The 15,591-nt window shown below is 49.9% G+C and overlaps 1 protein-coding gene across 2 annotated transcripts in view; it reads right to left on the bottom strand.

Annotated features, from left to right (window-relative positions):
* Nucleotides 1-15,591, bottom strand: part of LOC137624285 (VPS35 endosomal protein-sorting factor-like) — a 95,540-nt gene that overhangs the window by 64,238 nt on the left and 15,711 nt on the right. For both annotated transcript variants that reach the window (XM_068354832.1, XM_068354833.1), the window contains exons 2-3: nt 15,493-15,571; nt 5,149-5,220 (exon numbers count right to left, since the gene is read on the bottom strand). In XM_068354832.1, coding sequence (XP_068210933.1) covers nt 5,149-5,220; nt 15,493-15,571 — 151 coding nt within the window. The remainder of the gene's footprint in view (nt 1-5,148; nt 5,221-15,492; nt 15,572-15,591) is intronic.

The following is a 15,591-nucleotide window of genomic DNA, read 5'->3' as shown; positions in this document are numbered from 1 at the left end:
GTCTAACAACATGCCTAGATAAACCAGTCGTTGGGACGGCTGCAGAGAGGACTTCTCGAGATTTACCACGATCCCCAGATCCTGGCAAAGTCCCAGAAGCCTGTCTCGGTGTCGAAGAAGGGTCAACTCCGAATCTGCTAGGATCAGCCAGTCGTCCAGATAACGAAGGAGACGGATGCCGTTCCTGTGCGCCCAAGATGAAATCAGGGTGAACACTCTGGTGAACACCTGAGGTGCTGTGGAGAGACCGAAGCACAGCACCTTGAACTGGTAGGTCTTGCTGTCTAGGGTGAATCTCAAGTACTTCCTGGAAGACGGATGGATTGGGATCTGGAAGTACGCATCCTTTAGATCCAGTGTGCACATGAAGTCTTGTGGTCTCACTGCAAGTCTGACCGTGTCCGCTGTCTCCATGCTGAACCGAGTTTGCTTGACAAACTTGTTCAGAGCTGAGAGGTCGATGACAGGTCTCCAGCCTCCAGACGCCTTCTTTACAAGAAAGAGTTGACTGAAGAAGCCTGGGGAGCCGTCGACGACCTCCTGGAGAGCATCCTTCTTAAGCATGGTCTCGACTTCTGCCCGAAGGGCTAGCCCTTTTACCGACCCCATGGCATAGGAGCTCAACAACACTGGATTCGCTGTCAGGGGAGGTTGAGATGTCGTGAATGGGACGCGATAGCCTTGGCCGATCACGGAGACCGTCCAAGCATCAGCCCCATGTTGCTGCCACCTGTGCACGCAACTTTGAAGGCATTCCCCCACAGGTGGACACGCGGGGGGACTGCCACTCCTAGCGTTTGCGACCGTGGCCGCTCCCTCTAGGAGTCTTGCCTCCCCTGGAGGACTTACTGCCCCTCATGTCCTTGGTTGGAAAGGGCTGGGGCTTAGACACCTATTTCTTAGCTGCCGGTGCCTGCTTTGGTGTCTTGCAAGGCAGCTGCTGCGGTTGCTGCGGAGCTGGAGGCTTGTAGGGCCGAGATGCAAGGGCCCTTTGGAGGAGGGAGTCTTGGCTAGACTTCCTCCACCTCTCAGCTGTACGTTCCATGTCCTGCGGCTCGAACAGATTCCCCCCAAGGAGAGAAGCGTGCCTGAGCCTGCAGACATCCACGGCGGGGTCCTTCGGGTGGATCTTCTCAGTCACGGCATCACGACGCTTCAACACCGAGTTGGCCCAAAGGTTGGTAAACTGATGTGCCAGGAACTCGATGGAGCGAGTGCCCGAGAGGAGGAAGGTCTCCAGGGCCTTCCTATTGGTCTCCTTAGACAGATCCTCGGAGCGCAATAGGATGCCCAGAGAACCTAGCCAGATATCCAGCCCCGAAGTGGCCTGCATGGCGCACTTCGCGACCTTCTCATGGCTCAGGATCTCAGACGCCGAGAACGTCACCTGGCGGGCGGAGAGCTTCTCAAGGGGAAGTCCCCTAGCGAGCTCTTCTACCGAATGATGGAGGGGAAGAGCGAGGCTAGACTCCCCCATGATCTCAAAATACCTCCTCTGCTGGAGACGAGGAGGTGGGAGGAGTTTGTTCCCGGCAGATGAACGACTGGAGGAAACGAGAACCGCGAGTTGAGCATTGGCCATGGCTCTGGCACTCTTCAGCCCCTGGGACCAGGGCAAACCCACGCTGGCTTTGGGGGCTTCTGAGTTCTGTACACCTGATCCAGGACCGTGTCCTTGCCTTCACGGGGGGCGATCACGGGGTCCATGAACCCGTTGAGCTGTCTTATCAGGCTCAGGACTTGCCAGAAGGCATGCTCAGACTCTTGCTGGTCTCCTCCCTCTGGACTGGCAGCTATGTCTCCCGTCCCCGGAATCTCTTCCCGGGGAGATGCGTGGGCGTTCTCCTGGGGTGCAGCTGGATCCTGACGAATTCGAGAAGAAGACTTCGGAATCGTCTTGGAGTCTAGGTTCCCTCCTGGGCGGGATACACGACCCCAACAAAGAGGTCTGGAAGGCGCCTTCCACGCGAGTCGATTCCCCTCCACGAGGAGACGACTCCCCCCTTAGTGCCAAGGGGGAGACCGCTACCTCACTGGATTCTCCTGAGGACGGAAAAGCCTTGTCTTCAGGAGAAGGAGAAAGCGCCTGCGAAGGGGACGGAGCCTTCCTGACGGACCTCTTAGGAACCAGCTTCTCCCTGGGAGAAGTCACCACGAAGTCCACTCCTCTCCTTCTCTTCAGCGGGGGCGAGGCCGCCGTTGGCTTGTGTCCTTGATCGGCGAGTGCCGGCTTCATAGCCTTCACTAACGCCCGCATCAGAGGACCAAACCAAGACTGCCAAGACACGGACACAGAGTCCAAAATTCCCGCTGGAGGGAAGGGGATCGGGCGATCCTTCGGAGTGGACACCACTGGACCTGCCTGTAAGGAAAAAGGGGAAGAAAGTTGTTCTGACCTCTCCAATGGGTCTTCCCTATCCTGAAAAAGAGACCTGCGCTTAGGCGGGGGCGATCCTGATTGCGGTCTGGCGACACGCGTCCCTGCTGCTGTCACGAGCTGCGAAACCCGACGCGAACGGGGGTCGTGCTGACGCTCTTGCGTAGGCGACACTAAGGAGTCGCGCGCGAGAGGCTGTTGAAGCGTGGGTGCGCAATCGCGCGCGGGCGAACGATCATGCGGGCGTGGGCATGTAGGCGAGTAAGCGCGTGAGCGAGTAAGCGCGTGACCACGTGGGCGAGCGAGCGCGTTGGCGCGTCGGCGAGGGAACGCGTTGGCGCGTGTGAACGAGATCGCTCCGACGACCGCTGTCGATGGTGTCCAGGGGACCTGTAACGCGTGGGAGATCGATGGCGAGCAGGCAATCGATGGCGCGTTGGTGAACGCTGGCGCGTAGGCAAGCGATGGCGCGTTGGCGAGCGATGGCGCGTTGGCGAGCGATGGCGCGTTGGCGAGCGATGGCGCGTTGGCGAGCGATGGCGCGTTGGCGAGCGATGGCGTGTAGATGCTCTGGGCGCCGACGCATAGGAGCGCGCTTGCGCGCAGGCGAAAAATCACACGGGCGGTCAGGAGATCGCTGATGTTCAGGGGATCACTGACGCGCTGGGGACCGTTGGCGCGCAGGAGATCGCTGACGAGCAGGCGAACGATGACGCGTCTGTGATCGCTGGCGAGCTGGTGATCGCTGGCGAGCAGGAGGGCGACGCGTGGAATCCTGTGTCCTGTGTGGGAACTGCCGGTGCGTTGCGCAAAGGCGAACATTCACGAACGGCCTCAGGAACAGGAGGAGCGGGGGCGCGAGGGCGTACAGTAGCCTTAGAAGTACGTGTAGGCGACCGCGAGCGTTGCTGCGCTGGAACAGGCTGACGAGCAGGATCGCGAGGGCGGGGAGAAGAAGAGTCCTTGTCCAAGACCTGAACCGAAGTTCTAGGTCATGCGGGCGAACGTGGGCGCACAGGGCGCGTGTCAAGAACTGGGAGCGCAGGTGCGCTCTGACGGGCAGGAGATCTAGAGCGCTCAGGAGACCGATGGCGCGCTGGGCGCACAACAGGAACAGCAGGATGTTCGGTGTCCTCAGGAGAGCGCTGGCGAGCAGTGGGGCGACGATCATCAGGAGGGCGCTGACGAACAGGAGAGCGCTGGCGATCAGGAGAACGCTGACGAGCAGGAGAGCGCCTGTGCGCTAACACTGCAGAAGGGCGCGCAGGGGAACCCTGACGCACAAGGGAAGCACCCACACCGTGGGAGGCAACCCTTTGCCCCGAAGGGACCGTCGCCCGTCGGATGACGAGGTCAGACTGCTGTCCATCTGCACCAGGGGCGGAAGGTCTGGAAGGCGTTGGAGAATGAGATCGATCCCTGGAGAGGTCTAAGGAGACAGGAGCTGCAGGCTGCTTACGGCGAGGAGAGTCCCCATCGGAGGAAGGAGGCGAAGATTCAAAAAGGTCCCTCTTAGCACCCTTATAGGGAGACGGGAGGCCCTTGCGACGTAGCGGACGGTGAGCCTTACGGCGAAGGTGGCCACGAGGGGGGTCGTCAGGATCATCAGTCCTCCGAAGGGGAGTCTCAGTCAAAGCGCTCCCCCGAGAGGGAGGCTTGGCAGCAGAAGAGCCCGTGGGACTCCCTTCCCCCTTCGAAGGATGTACAGAAGGGGGAGGAGAGCTTTCAGCAATGTCATCCTCATCAGGAACCACAGAGGTTTGCCCTGACCCGTTGGAAGCCTCTGTCACCACGACGTCGACGATAGACAGAGGATCTACCTCTGCTATCACCGGCGACTGCTTAACAACGGCCCCCAACTGGACAAGGTCAAACAGGGCTTCCTTGGAGGGCAGGCGCTTCAGCCCCAAGGAAGCCCAAAGCTGAAAAAGATCATCATGAGACACAGGATCATTATCAAAAACCTACCCCGGAGGAGGAGGAGGGGGAGCCGCCCCGCTATGGGAGGCGACGCCCTCTCCCCCCACCGAAGGTCGGGAAACAGAACTAGGGCATGAGCTCCCACTCGGCGGTCTCTCCTTAGGAGCCGGATGAGGAGGAGCTTCGGAGGAGGTTTGGGCGGCGGAAGAAGAGTCCCGAGAGCCTTCCTCCTTCAAGGCAACCCCAGAAGGAGAACGGTCTCTCTTGGACTTCTTCTTACGTCAGCAGCCAAACTTCTCCCACTGGGAGGCAGACCACTCCCTACACTCACTACAAGTATTTTCTCTGTCACACCGTCGGCCTCGACACTGCGGGCAAAGCCTGTGAGGATCCGTATCCACCGCAGACATGAAAGTACCGCAAGGGTGACCGGCAATACCAGGGCACTTGCGCATGGTGGATATCCAAGGGTGAGGCCAACTTCAAACACACACAAGCTGAGGAAAAGCAAAAAAAGATTAAGGCTGTCAAACGAGGACGATGGACAGACACGTCTGTTCATCGCCGGAGCCAAAAGTGAAGTGGAGCAAATCACCGGTGTGTGGGGGGGAGGGGTAGCAAGCTACCCCTTCCCCTACCCCCGCTAACTAGCGCGGGGGTAGTTAACCCTCGTTAAAAACTATTGGCTCGTCATTTCAGCTACGCCGAAAGTAAACCCAATGTAAATAGCGTGGTTTGTATTTCGGTTATGGAACAAAAATAGGCCAACTCGGGCAAAATATAATCGTAGAATATCTCATGAAATTAAACCATCTTATCTAATCCGATGAAAGTAAAAGCTAATCACATACTTGTTGGGATATGGACTTCTTCATTTTCTTCTCTCTGGAATATGCAGTCTGTACCATCCCTCGGTCTTTCACCTATAAAAAGGAGAAAGCATTAATAACGTATTAGTGTACTGTACATCAATTAGTAATAAGACCCCTTTGAAAACAACAACAAATGCAACTGTCCCTAGTCCGTTGCAGGACAAAGGCCTAAGACATGTCCTTATTCATGTCCAGGGTCTGGCCAGTTTTCAACGTCATGCTGGCTACTGTGGATTGGTGATGGTGGGGTTATTTTTCTAGTCGCTCACAGCAAACTAACCTAGTGTGGGTGGCCCTGACTAGTACAGCTTTACTGGTCATAGCGATACACAAACCCTTTCAAAACATTACGGTATCCCCACTCATGCAGGGGCAATTTAATTATTATAAGCATAATACAGTAAATAATATAAACTAACTAATTTAATTACCCACCATATAGAGTTTATCTCATCATGTACACCGGATCACAAAAGTATTGGTGCAAAGGGGGTTTGATGTGTACCAAATAACTTCACACAATTGCTGACGTTGTGGAAATGGAAGGTTGGAATGCCTGACTGGGTGCTTCAGAGGGACCAAAACACTGGGCTAATGTTTCAAAACATCGTCATACTGAAACTCAGGCCTACCAACAAGTGGGACATCAGACACTCATATCTCAGTGACTTTCGTACGGTGGTTTAAAATGTTTCACACAAATTGTGTATTGATACTTTTTCGATCCAGTGTACACAAATTCACCAATAAGTAGCCGAACCAATTTGATGGATAACTGAACTTTAGAGCATACTGATTGATATTTACACAGCTACAACCAAGATAAACCCTTACTACCACATAAAAGCATTTTCAAATCAAAACTGAGTGAGAGATTACAATTGAACTTCGTCTCCCCACAGCCAAATGTCACTAAAAATTATATCAAAGACTACTTGGACAGAGGCTATATAAATAATATTAAAAACGAGGCCTACAGTTTATTGTGCTAATCCGTATAAATGGAGCGCATGCCTGAAAGACCTAGAAAAAGCAAATTCGGATCACTGTAATGCAAAAGTTGACCCTAAAAGGATACCTAGTTCTACTTGCTCTCCCTAGAGGGCTGAATGATTTAATGTTAAAATGGAAAAATGAAAAATGCCATGCAGAGTTATACAACTTTCAAAAAGAGAATGATAAATGGATTGCAGAGGGATGACCCAGTAGCACTCTTTTCTCAAAGATATAAACCTTTTCATCTTACCAGTTTTTCTCTCTGTACAGCAAGAAAAAATTAAAAACCAATGTCAGTTGAACAGTCATAAGAATTAATGTTTCGATGAATCTCTTAATAATCAGAGCTTACCTTAACTGCATGCTATTACAATGGCATAACTTATAATATCTACTACTAGTCATTTTCATTTACAGCTTGTAACATTAAAAGTAATAGAAATTTACATTTGCTGCATTTATTTACAAAAGCATGATTTGATATAATAACTATTCTTAAATCCGGTAGCAAACTTTGCTCTACTGTACAAATGTTTTTTAGTATGGCAGAGATAATAAGATGAGTATAGAGCATAATGCTCAACGTTCTTAAAATATTGGGAAACACTACAAGGTATTAAGGCTCAATACAATAAACTAGATAAATAACTTTAGCTAGATACTGTGGTAATTATTCTTGAACAAGCTCCAGTGAATTCTAAATCAAAACTAAGCATTTAAGTTTTGAGGAAATTCTAGAATACTGTCTTTAACCAATGAGCAACTAAAACATTACAAAGGACACTTCAAGGTTTGTAAAGGTTTAAAGGCCACTCATGAATGGAAGAGGCAAGGGACAGTGACATTGTCCTAGCAAGCAAGGCAATGCCCTAGAGACTACCCACATATCCATATGATCAGCGCCCAACCTCCCACTCCGACCAGACTAGGACCAAGGAGGGCCAGGCAATGGCTGCTGATGACTTAGCAGATAGATCTATAGGTTCCACCAAACCCCCCTCCTTAGCTCACAAGAATGGTGAGGTTGCATACACTAAAGGAACTAGCAAGCTTGAGCGTGACTTGAATCCCAATCTGGCAGAGACGTTACCAATAGGTCACGAATTTAAATGAACAACGTTTATCCGATTGAAAAAGGAATCATGAAAACGAGACTTGTACCGGCCACTCTAAAGATAATCTCCACATCAGAAACTTCAATGGTTAATTATATCTTTCCTGACGAGATGAAATCCAGTGCCCTGTTAATTATACTGAAGGAGTTCATGAAAAAGACTTTTTTAGTCTGGAGAATATGTACTGTATGTGTTTCAGGATTATCAACTCTTCCAAATTTTGAAGGGGGGTCTAACTTGAGAGGAAATGCTACTAAAGGAGTCTACCTCCAGAGAATGACCAAAACTATATAATGATCAATAATGCCCCTCAAAGTGGGTCAAAAGCATTCAGAAAGTAAAGTGGGTCAAAATTTCTACAACATAGCTGCTGAGTAAAGGTAACATGCAGGAGCACTCCCATTTCTACAGCCTAATAAAGATAACTTCAAGTTGCCAAAGCATTCCTGATGAGGCAAAACTTGTTCAAATCGATATTATTTGATCGCCATCTCCATGATGCAAGAGATGAGCATAAACCTGGTAACCCATGACCAGCTGAGATGCATAAAACCAATCCTAGTTTCGAGACATCCAAAATTCTATGTCATGGTAAATGAGAAAGTTTATTCAACAAATGTAAAATGTGTAATCTATTCTTAACCATTTGGTTTGTGCAAAAAAATAACCTAAGGCCTCTTTCCTTAACCTTTAGGGTTGTGGTGGTCTATTGGAAGCATTCCTTCCTGGTGCTCGACAGACCGGGGTTCAAATCCCGCTCAAACTCGATAGTTTCTTTAGTGTCTGCAACCTTACATTCCTTGTGAGCTATGAATAGGGGGTTTGGTGGAGCCTACAGGTCTACCTGCTGAGTCATCAGCAGCCATTGCCAGGCCCTTCCTGGTCCTAGCTTGGATGGAGAGGGGGCTTGGGTGCTGATCATATGTGCTGTATATATATATGGTCAATTCTAGGTCATTGTCCTGCTTGCTAGGACAATATCACTGTTCCTTGTCTCTGCCATTCATGAGCGGCCCTTAAATCTTATACCGCATCATGATCTACTCTTTATATTGTTGGCTCCATTAAAACTCCAAAGCAATGTCTGTATTTGATCAGGATACATAGAAGCTAATTTCTTTACTTCATAAATCGACTGATGTATGTGGCACAATCTCAGAAAATATTATGCTTTTTAAAAACTGAAAACAGAAATCACGCATGAAAAAACAAAATAAATCAATTACAGTTCAACTTCATAATATAATATTCACACAACTTTTTGGGATGGAGTATTTCATTCAGTACTTTACAGAGCAACATACTGTACACAGAATTATAAAAATGTCAAAAAGGTAAATCATAAGAGATCTGAAGAGTGCATAATGGAAAACTTCACGTAAACATTCAGAACCGGAGATTCCTTTATTAAGAAATGAATCTGTCAGTTCTTGTAAAAGCCAAATATGGTAACATACACTAGGAAGACAGCTAAGTGTGCAACACAAATCTGAAGTAGTTTGCCAAAATTTGTCGATTTCATAAAGCTCTAAGAGATTCAAAATGAGCTAAATTTACGAAAGTTATATGATTACGTACGGGGTCTGAAGCCATGCCGATAAATGATTACAAAATGTTATTTTCCTTAGTAAAATAAATTTTTGAATATACTTACCCGATGATCATGTAGCTGTCAACTCTGTTGCCCGACAGAAATCTAAGGTCGGGATACGCCAGCGATCGCTATACAGGTGGGGGTGTACACAACAGCGCCATCTGTCGAGTAGGTACTCAGGTACTTCTTGTCAACAAGAACTCAATTTTCTCCTCGGTCCACTGGTTCTCTATGGGGAGGAAGGGAGGGTCCTTAAATTCATGATCATCGGGTAAGTATATTCAAAAATTTATTTTACTAAGGAAAATAACATTTTTCAATATTAATCTTACCCGATGATCATGTAGCTGATTCACACCCAGGGGGGTGGGTGGAGACCAGCATACATGTTAACATAGAAGCTAAGTATCCCGTATATCATTTTAGCAGTTATTCAAAATAACAAACATAAAATAAATAAGTACCTGGTAAGGAAGTCGACTTGAACCATTACTCTGCCTTTTTAAGTACGTCTTCCTTACTGAGCCTAGCGATCCTCTTAGGATGCTGAGCGACTCCTAGGTGCTGAAGTATGAAGGGCTGCAACCCATACTAAAGGACCTCATCACAACCTCTAATCTAGGCGCTTCTCAAGAAAGAATTTGACCACCCGCCAAATCAACCAGGATGCGGAAGGCTTCTTAGCCTTCCGTACAACACAAAAACAACAATAAAAAGCATTTCAAGAGAAAGATTAAAAAAGGTTATGGGATTATGGGAAAGTAGTGGTTGAGCCCTCCCCTACTACTGCACTCGCTGCTACGAATGGTCCCAGGGTGTAGCAGTTCTCGTAAAGAGACTGGACATCTTTGAGGTAAAATGATGCGAACACTGACTTGCTTCTCCAATAGGTTGCATCCATAACACTCTGCAGAGAACGGTTCTGTTTGAAGGCCACTGAAGTAGCGACAGCCCTAACTTCATGTGTCCTTACCTTCAGCAAAGCAAGGTCTTCTTCCTTCAGATGAGAATGGGCCTCTCTAATCAAAAGCCTGATGTAATAAGAAACTGCGTTCTTAGACATCGGTAAAGCAGGTTTCTTGATAGAACACCATAAAGCTTCTGATTATCCTCGTAAAGGCTTTGTACGTCTTAAATAGTACTTAAGAGCTCTTACTGGGCAAAGTACTCTCTCTAGTTCGTTCCCCACCAAGTTGGACAGGCTTGGGATCTCGAACGACTTGGGCCAAGGACGAGAAGGAAGCTCGTTTTTAGCTAAAAAACCAAGCTGCAAGGAACATGTAGCCGTTTCAGATGTAAAACCTATGTTCCTGCTGAAGGCGTGAATCTCACTGACTCTTTTAGCTGTGGCTACGCAAACGAGGAAAAGTCTTTAATATGAGATCCTTAAAAGAGGCTGATTGAAGCGGTTCGAACCTTGCTGACATCAGGAACCTTAAAACCACGTCTAGGTTCCAGCCCGGTGTGGTCAACCGACGTTCCTTTGAGGTCTCAAAAGACCTAAGGAGGTCCTGTAGATCTTTGTTGGTGGAAAGATCTAAGCCTCTGTGGCGGAAGACCGCTGCCAACATGCTTCTGTAACCTTTGATCGTAGGAGCTGATAGGGATCTTACATTCCTTAGATGTAAAAGGAAGTCAGCTATCTGCGTTACAGAGGTACTGGTTGAGGAAACTGCATTCGCCTTGCACCAGCTTCGGAAGACTTCCCATTTTGACTGATAGACTCTGAGAGTGGATGTCCTCCTAGCTCTGGCAATCGCTCTGGCTGCCTCCTTCGAAAAGCCTCTAGCTCTTGAGAGTCTTTCGATAGTCTGAAGGCAGTCAGACGAAGAGCGTGGAGGCTTGGGTGTACCTTCTTTACGTGCGGCTGACGCAGAAGGTCCACTCTTAGAGGAAGAGCCCTGGGAACGTCCACTAGCCATTGCAGTACCTCGGTGAACCATTCTCTCGCGGGCCAGAGGGGAGCAACCAACGTCAACCGTGTCCCTTTGTGAGAGGCGAACTTCTGGAGTACCCTGTTGATAATCTTGAACGGAGGGAACGCATACAGGTCTAGATGGGACCAATCCAGAAGAAAGGTATCCACATGAACTGCTGCTGGGTCTGGAATCGGAGAACAATACATCGGGAGCCTCTTGGTCATCGAGGTAGCGAATAGATCTATGGTGGGCTGACCCCACAGGGCCCATAGTCTGCTGCAAACATTCTTGTGAAGGGTCCATTCTGTGGGGATGACCTGACCCTTCCGGCTGAGGCGATCTGCCATGACATTCATGTCGCCCTGAATGAACCTCGTTACCAGCGAAATCTTTCGATCTTTTAACCAAATGAGGAGGTCCCTTGCGATCTCGAACAACTTCCTCGAATGAGTCCCTCCTTGCTTGGAGATGTACGCCAAGGCTGTGGTGTTGTCGGAGTTCACCTCCACCACCTTGCTTAGATGGAGGGACTTGAAGTTTATCAAGGCCAGATGAACTGCCAAAAGCTCCTTGCAGTTGATGTGAAGTGTTCTCTGCTCCTGATTCCATGTGCCCGAGCATTCCTGTCCGTCCAGTGTCGCACCCCAGCCCGTGTCCGATGCGTCCGAGAAGAGACGGTGGTCGGGGGTCTGAACAGCCAATGGTAGACCTTCCTTGAGAAGAATGCTGTTCTTCCACCACGTCAGTGTAGACCTCATCTCTTCGGAAATAGGCACTGAGACCGCCTCTAGCGTCATGTCCTTTCTCCAGTGAGCAGCCAGATGAAACTGAAGGGGGCGGAGGTGGAGTCTCCCTAACTCGATGAACTGGGCCAGCGATGAAAGTGTCCCTGTTAGGCTCATCCACTGTCTGACTGAACATCGGTTCCTTCTCAGCATGCTCTGGATGCATTCTAGGGCTTGACTGATCCTTGGGGCCGACGGAAAAGCCCGAAAAGCTCGACTCTGAATCTCCATACCTAGATAGACAATGGTTTGGGATGGGACGAGTTGGGACTTCTCTATATTGACCAGGAGGCCCAATTCCTTGGTCAGATCCATAGTCCATCTGAGATTCTCCAGACAGCGACGACTTGACGGAGCTCTTAAAAGCCAGTCGTCCAAATAGAGGGAGGCTCTGATGTCTGCCAAGTGAAGGAATTTGGCAATATTCCTCATCAGTTTGGTAAACACAAGAGGAGCCGTGCTTAGGCCAAAGCACAGGGCTTGGAACTGGTACACTACCTTTCCAAAGACGAACCTTAGGAAAGGTTGGGAGTCTGGATGGACGGGGACATGAAAGTACGCGTCTTTCAGGTCTAACGAGACCATCCAGTCTTCCTTTCTGACCGCTGCTAGGACCGACTTCGTCGTCTCCATTGTGAACGTCTGCTTGGTGACAAAAGCATTGAGAGCACTGACGTCCAGCACCGGTCTCCAACCTCCTGTCTTCTTCGCTACCAGGAAGAGACGATTGTAGAAGCCCGGGGATTGATGGTCCCGGACTATGACTACCGCTCCCTTTGTAGCAAGAGCGACACCTCTTGTTGCAACGCTAGCCTCTTGTCCTTCTCCTTGTAGTTGGGAGAGAGGTTGATGGGAGAAGTTGCTAGAGGGGGACTGCGGCAGAACGGAATCCTGTACCCCTCCCTTAGCAACCTCACAGACTGAGCGTCTGCACCTCTGTTTTCCCAAGCTTGCCAGAAGTTCTTGAGCCTGGCTCCCACTGCTGTCTGGAGAGGAAGGCAGTCAGATTCTGCCTTTTGAGGACTTGGAACCCTTCTTCGATTTGCCACGGTGACTGTCGGCACGGGTACCACCTCTGCTGGAGGTTCTGCCACGAAAGGGCGGGATGAACCTAGACGCTGGTGTGTCCATCCTAGGTCTAGGCACGGAAGGTAAAGCTTTAGCCTTACGTGCGGAGGACGCCACCAGGTCATGTGTATCCTTCTGGATCAAAGAGGCAGCCATCCCCTTGATCAGCTCCTCCGGAAAGAGACACTTGGAAAGCGGAGCAAACAACAACTCCGACTTCTGGCAAGGAGTGATCCCAGCCGACAAGAAGGAGCAAAGAAGTTCTCTCTTCTTAAGCACTCCCGACACAAACGAAGCCGCAAGTTCGCCAGATCCATCCCGAATGGCTTTGTCCATGCTAGACATGATAAGCATGGCAGAGTCCTTATCCGAAGGGGAAGTCTTTCTGCTTAACGCTCCCAAACACCAATCGAGGAAGTTGAAGATCTCAAAAGCACGAAAGACTCCCTTCAACAGATGATCCATGTCAGAAAAGGACCAGCAAATCTTAGATCGTCTCATAGCCAGCCTGCGGGAAGAGTCAACCAGACTTGAGAAGTCGCCCTGGGCAGAGGCAGGAACTCCCAAGCCGGGTTCCTCTCCCGTGGCATACCAGACGCTAGATTTGGAGGCAAGCTTGGTAGGCGGAAAGATGAAAGAAGTCTTTCCCAGCTGCTTCTTGGACTGCAACCACTCTCCCATAACCCTCAAAGCTCTCTTGGATGAGCGTGCAAGTACAAGTTTGGTGAAGGCAGGAGCTGCTGACTGCATGCCCAGAGCAAACTCGGAGGGAGGAGAGCAAGGGGTTGCAGACACAAACTGTTCCGGATACAAGTCCCTGAACAAGGCAAGGACTTTCCGAAAGTCTAAGGAGGGAGGCGTAGACTTGGGTTCTTCTAAGTCGGAGTGCGGATCGTCCAAATGCGCAGCTTCGTCATCGGATACTCCATCATCCGAAAGCTGAGGAGGAAGTGGCAAAGGTGGAGCTGAAAGCTGAACGGCTGAATCCGGCAGCACGGGTGCATGCGTAGCTGCTGCGGATCCAACATCATGCCGCTGCTGGTCAGTGTGCGAGCTGGCAACAACAAAGGCAGAGGGCTGGTGCGTGGGAGGGACTGCCGTGGGTTGCGGAGCATGCCGCATGGGTTGCGGAGTATGCCGCATGGGATGCGGAGCATGCCGCATGGGTTGCGGAGCCTGCCGCATTGCGTCAAAACACGGCAGCTCGACAGCACCTTCCCACTGCTGATGCGGAAGCTCACGCATGTCAACGGAGGGTGCAGCAAGAACATGCGTCTGGCAGGGTGGACTGCGCATCGGTGGAGGAGCTCTCACAGGTGGAGTGTGGGAGCAGGCAGCCGCAGTATCTGCTGAGCGCACAACTGTGGCAGGTTGTAGGTTAACTGGTGCATTGTCAACCTTCTCAGCATGATACTCCTGCATAAAGGAAGCAAGCTGAGACTGCATAGCCTGCAGCATGGACCACTTAGGATCTACCGTGGTTGGTGCGGCAACAGACGGAGTAGTTGCCTGCTGCGGAACCACTCTACCTCTCTTGGGAGGTGTGCAGTCTTCGGAAGACTGCGGCGAGTCCGAACTGACCCAGTGGCTACACCTGGGCCGTTGGACTCGCTCGGAAGGGACCTTACGCTTGAGAGGTCGTGAGACCTTGGTCCAACGTTTCTTCCTCGAAACTTCTTCCACAGACGAGGAATGATAGGGCTCATTCGTCTGTTTGTGGATGGGACGATCTCTGACAGATACGTCCGCAACCACTGAGGGTACATCCGTACGCTGATCAAGGCCTGCCGCACCATTTGGTCCTTCGACATTGCTTCTCCCCTGGGCTTGGGAGCTTGCAAGAGGTCCCGGACTGGGAGAACGACTGGCACGAACAGAAGTACCCTCATGCGCAACACTGACACTGACACTTTTCACTTCACTTGCACGCACAACACTTCCCACTGCACTTTGCGCTTTCAACTCTTTGACATCTGCCAAGAGTTGATTACGGTCATTAGCTAATGACTCCACTCTGTCACCAAGAGCCTGAATGGCACGCATCATGTCCGCCATGGAGGGTTGAGCACTAGTAGCAGGGTCGGGAGTCACCACTACAGGGGAAGGAATAGGTTGAGGGGCATGGGGAGAGGAAAAATCAAAAGAGCGAGAAGAACTCCTCCTGATCCTATCCTTCTCTAGCCTACGTGCATTTTTAAGGAATTCGTTAAAATCGAATTCCGAAAGCCCAGCGCATTCCTCACATCGATCTTCCAATTGACAGGATTTACCCCTACAATTGGAACAAACGGTGTGAGGATCAATGGAGGCATTCGGAAGACGCCTAGAACAAGCCCTAACGCTACACTGCCTGTACTTAGGGACTTGAGACTGGTCAGACATCTTGAATTGTAGAAATAGTCAAGGGGGAATTCCAAAAACTGGCAAAGTTCATAAACAACTAATCCAAAATTAATCAAAAAGCTAGATAAGCTAATGATAAATGTACCTGAATAGCGAAGGCTAAAATCTAGAGCGAATACATCACCAAAATCGTGAAAAACAACTCCAGAAACAACAGCGTATCCAAGTAGGTCTTGCCGGTGGCACGACAGAGGAAAAATTGAGTTCTTGTTGACAAGAAGTACCTGAGTACCTACTCGACAGATGGCGCTGTTGTGTACACCCCCACCTGTATAGCGATCGCTGGCGTATCCCGACCTTAGATTTCTGTCGGGCAACAGAGTTGACAGCTACATGATCATCGGGTAAGATTAATATTGAAAATACATAAATATTTTTTACCTGTGCTGAAAAGAATTGGAAATTAAACCTAAGACCTCTAATGTTATTAAACAATTACATACCCCTTGCAGCGGATGACTTGTAGCAGGTTTAAGTACAGCACGCTGCTTGTCAACGTCCCATTGACGGGCCACTACCTTCCTGGAATTATAATCAATACT

The sequence above is a fragment of the Palaemon carinicauda genome, chromosome 31, assembly GCF_036898095.1.
Source record: "Palaemon carinicauda isolate YSFRI2023 chromosome 31, ASM3689809v2, whole genome shotgun sequence".
Taxonomy (NCBI): Eukaryota; Metazoa; Arthropoda; class Malacostraca; order Decapoda; family Palaemonidae; genus Palaemon; species Palaemon carinicauda.
The sequence above is the reverse complement of the archived record's forward strand: the minus strand, read 5'-3'. Positions and strand labels throughout refer to the sequence as shown.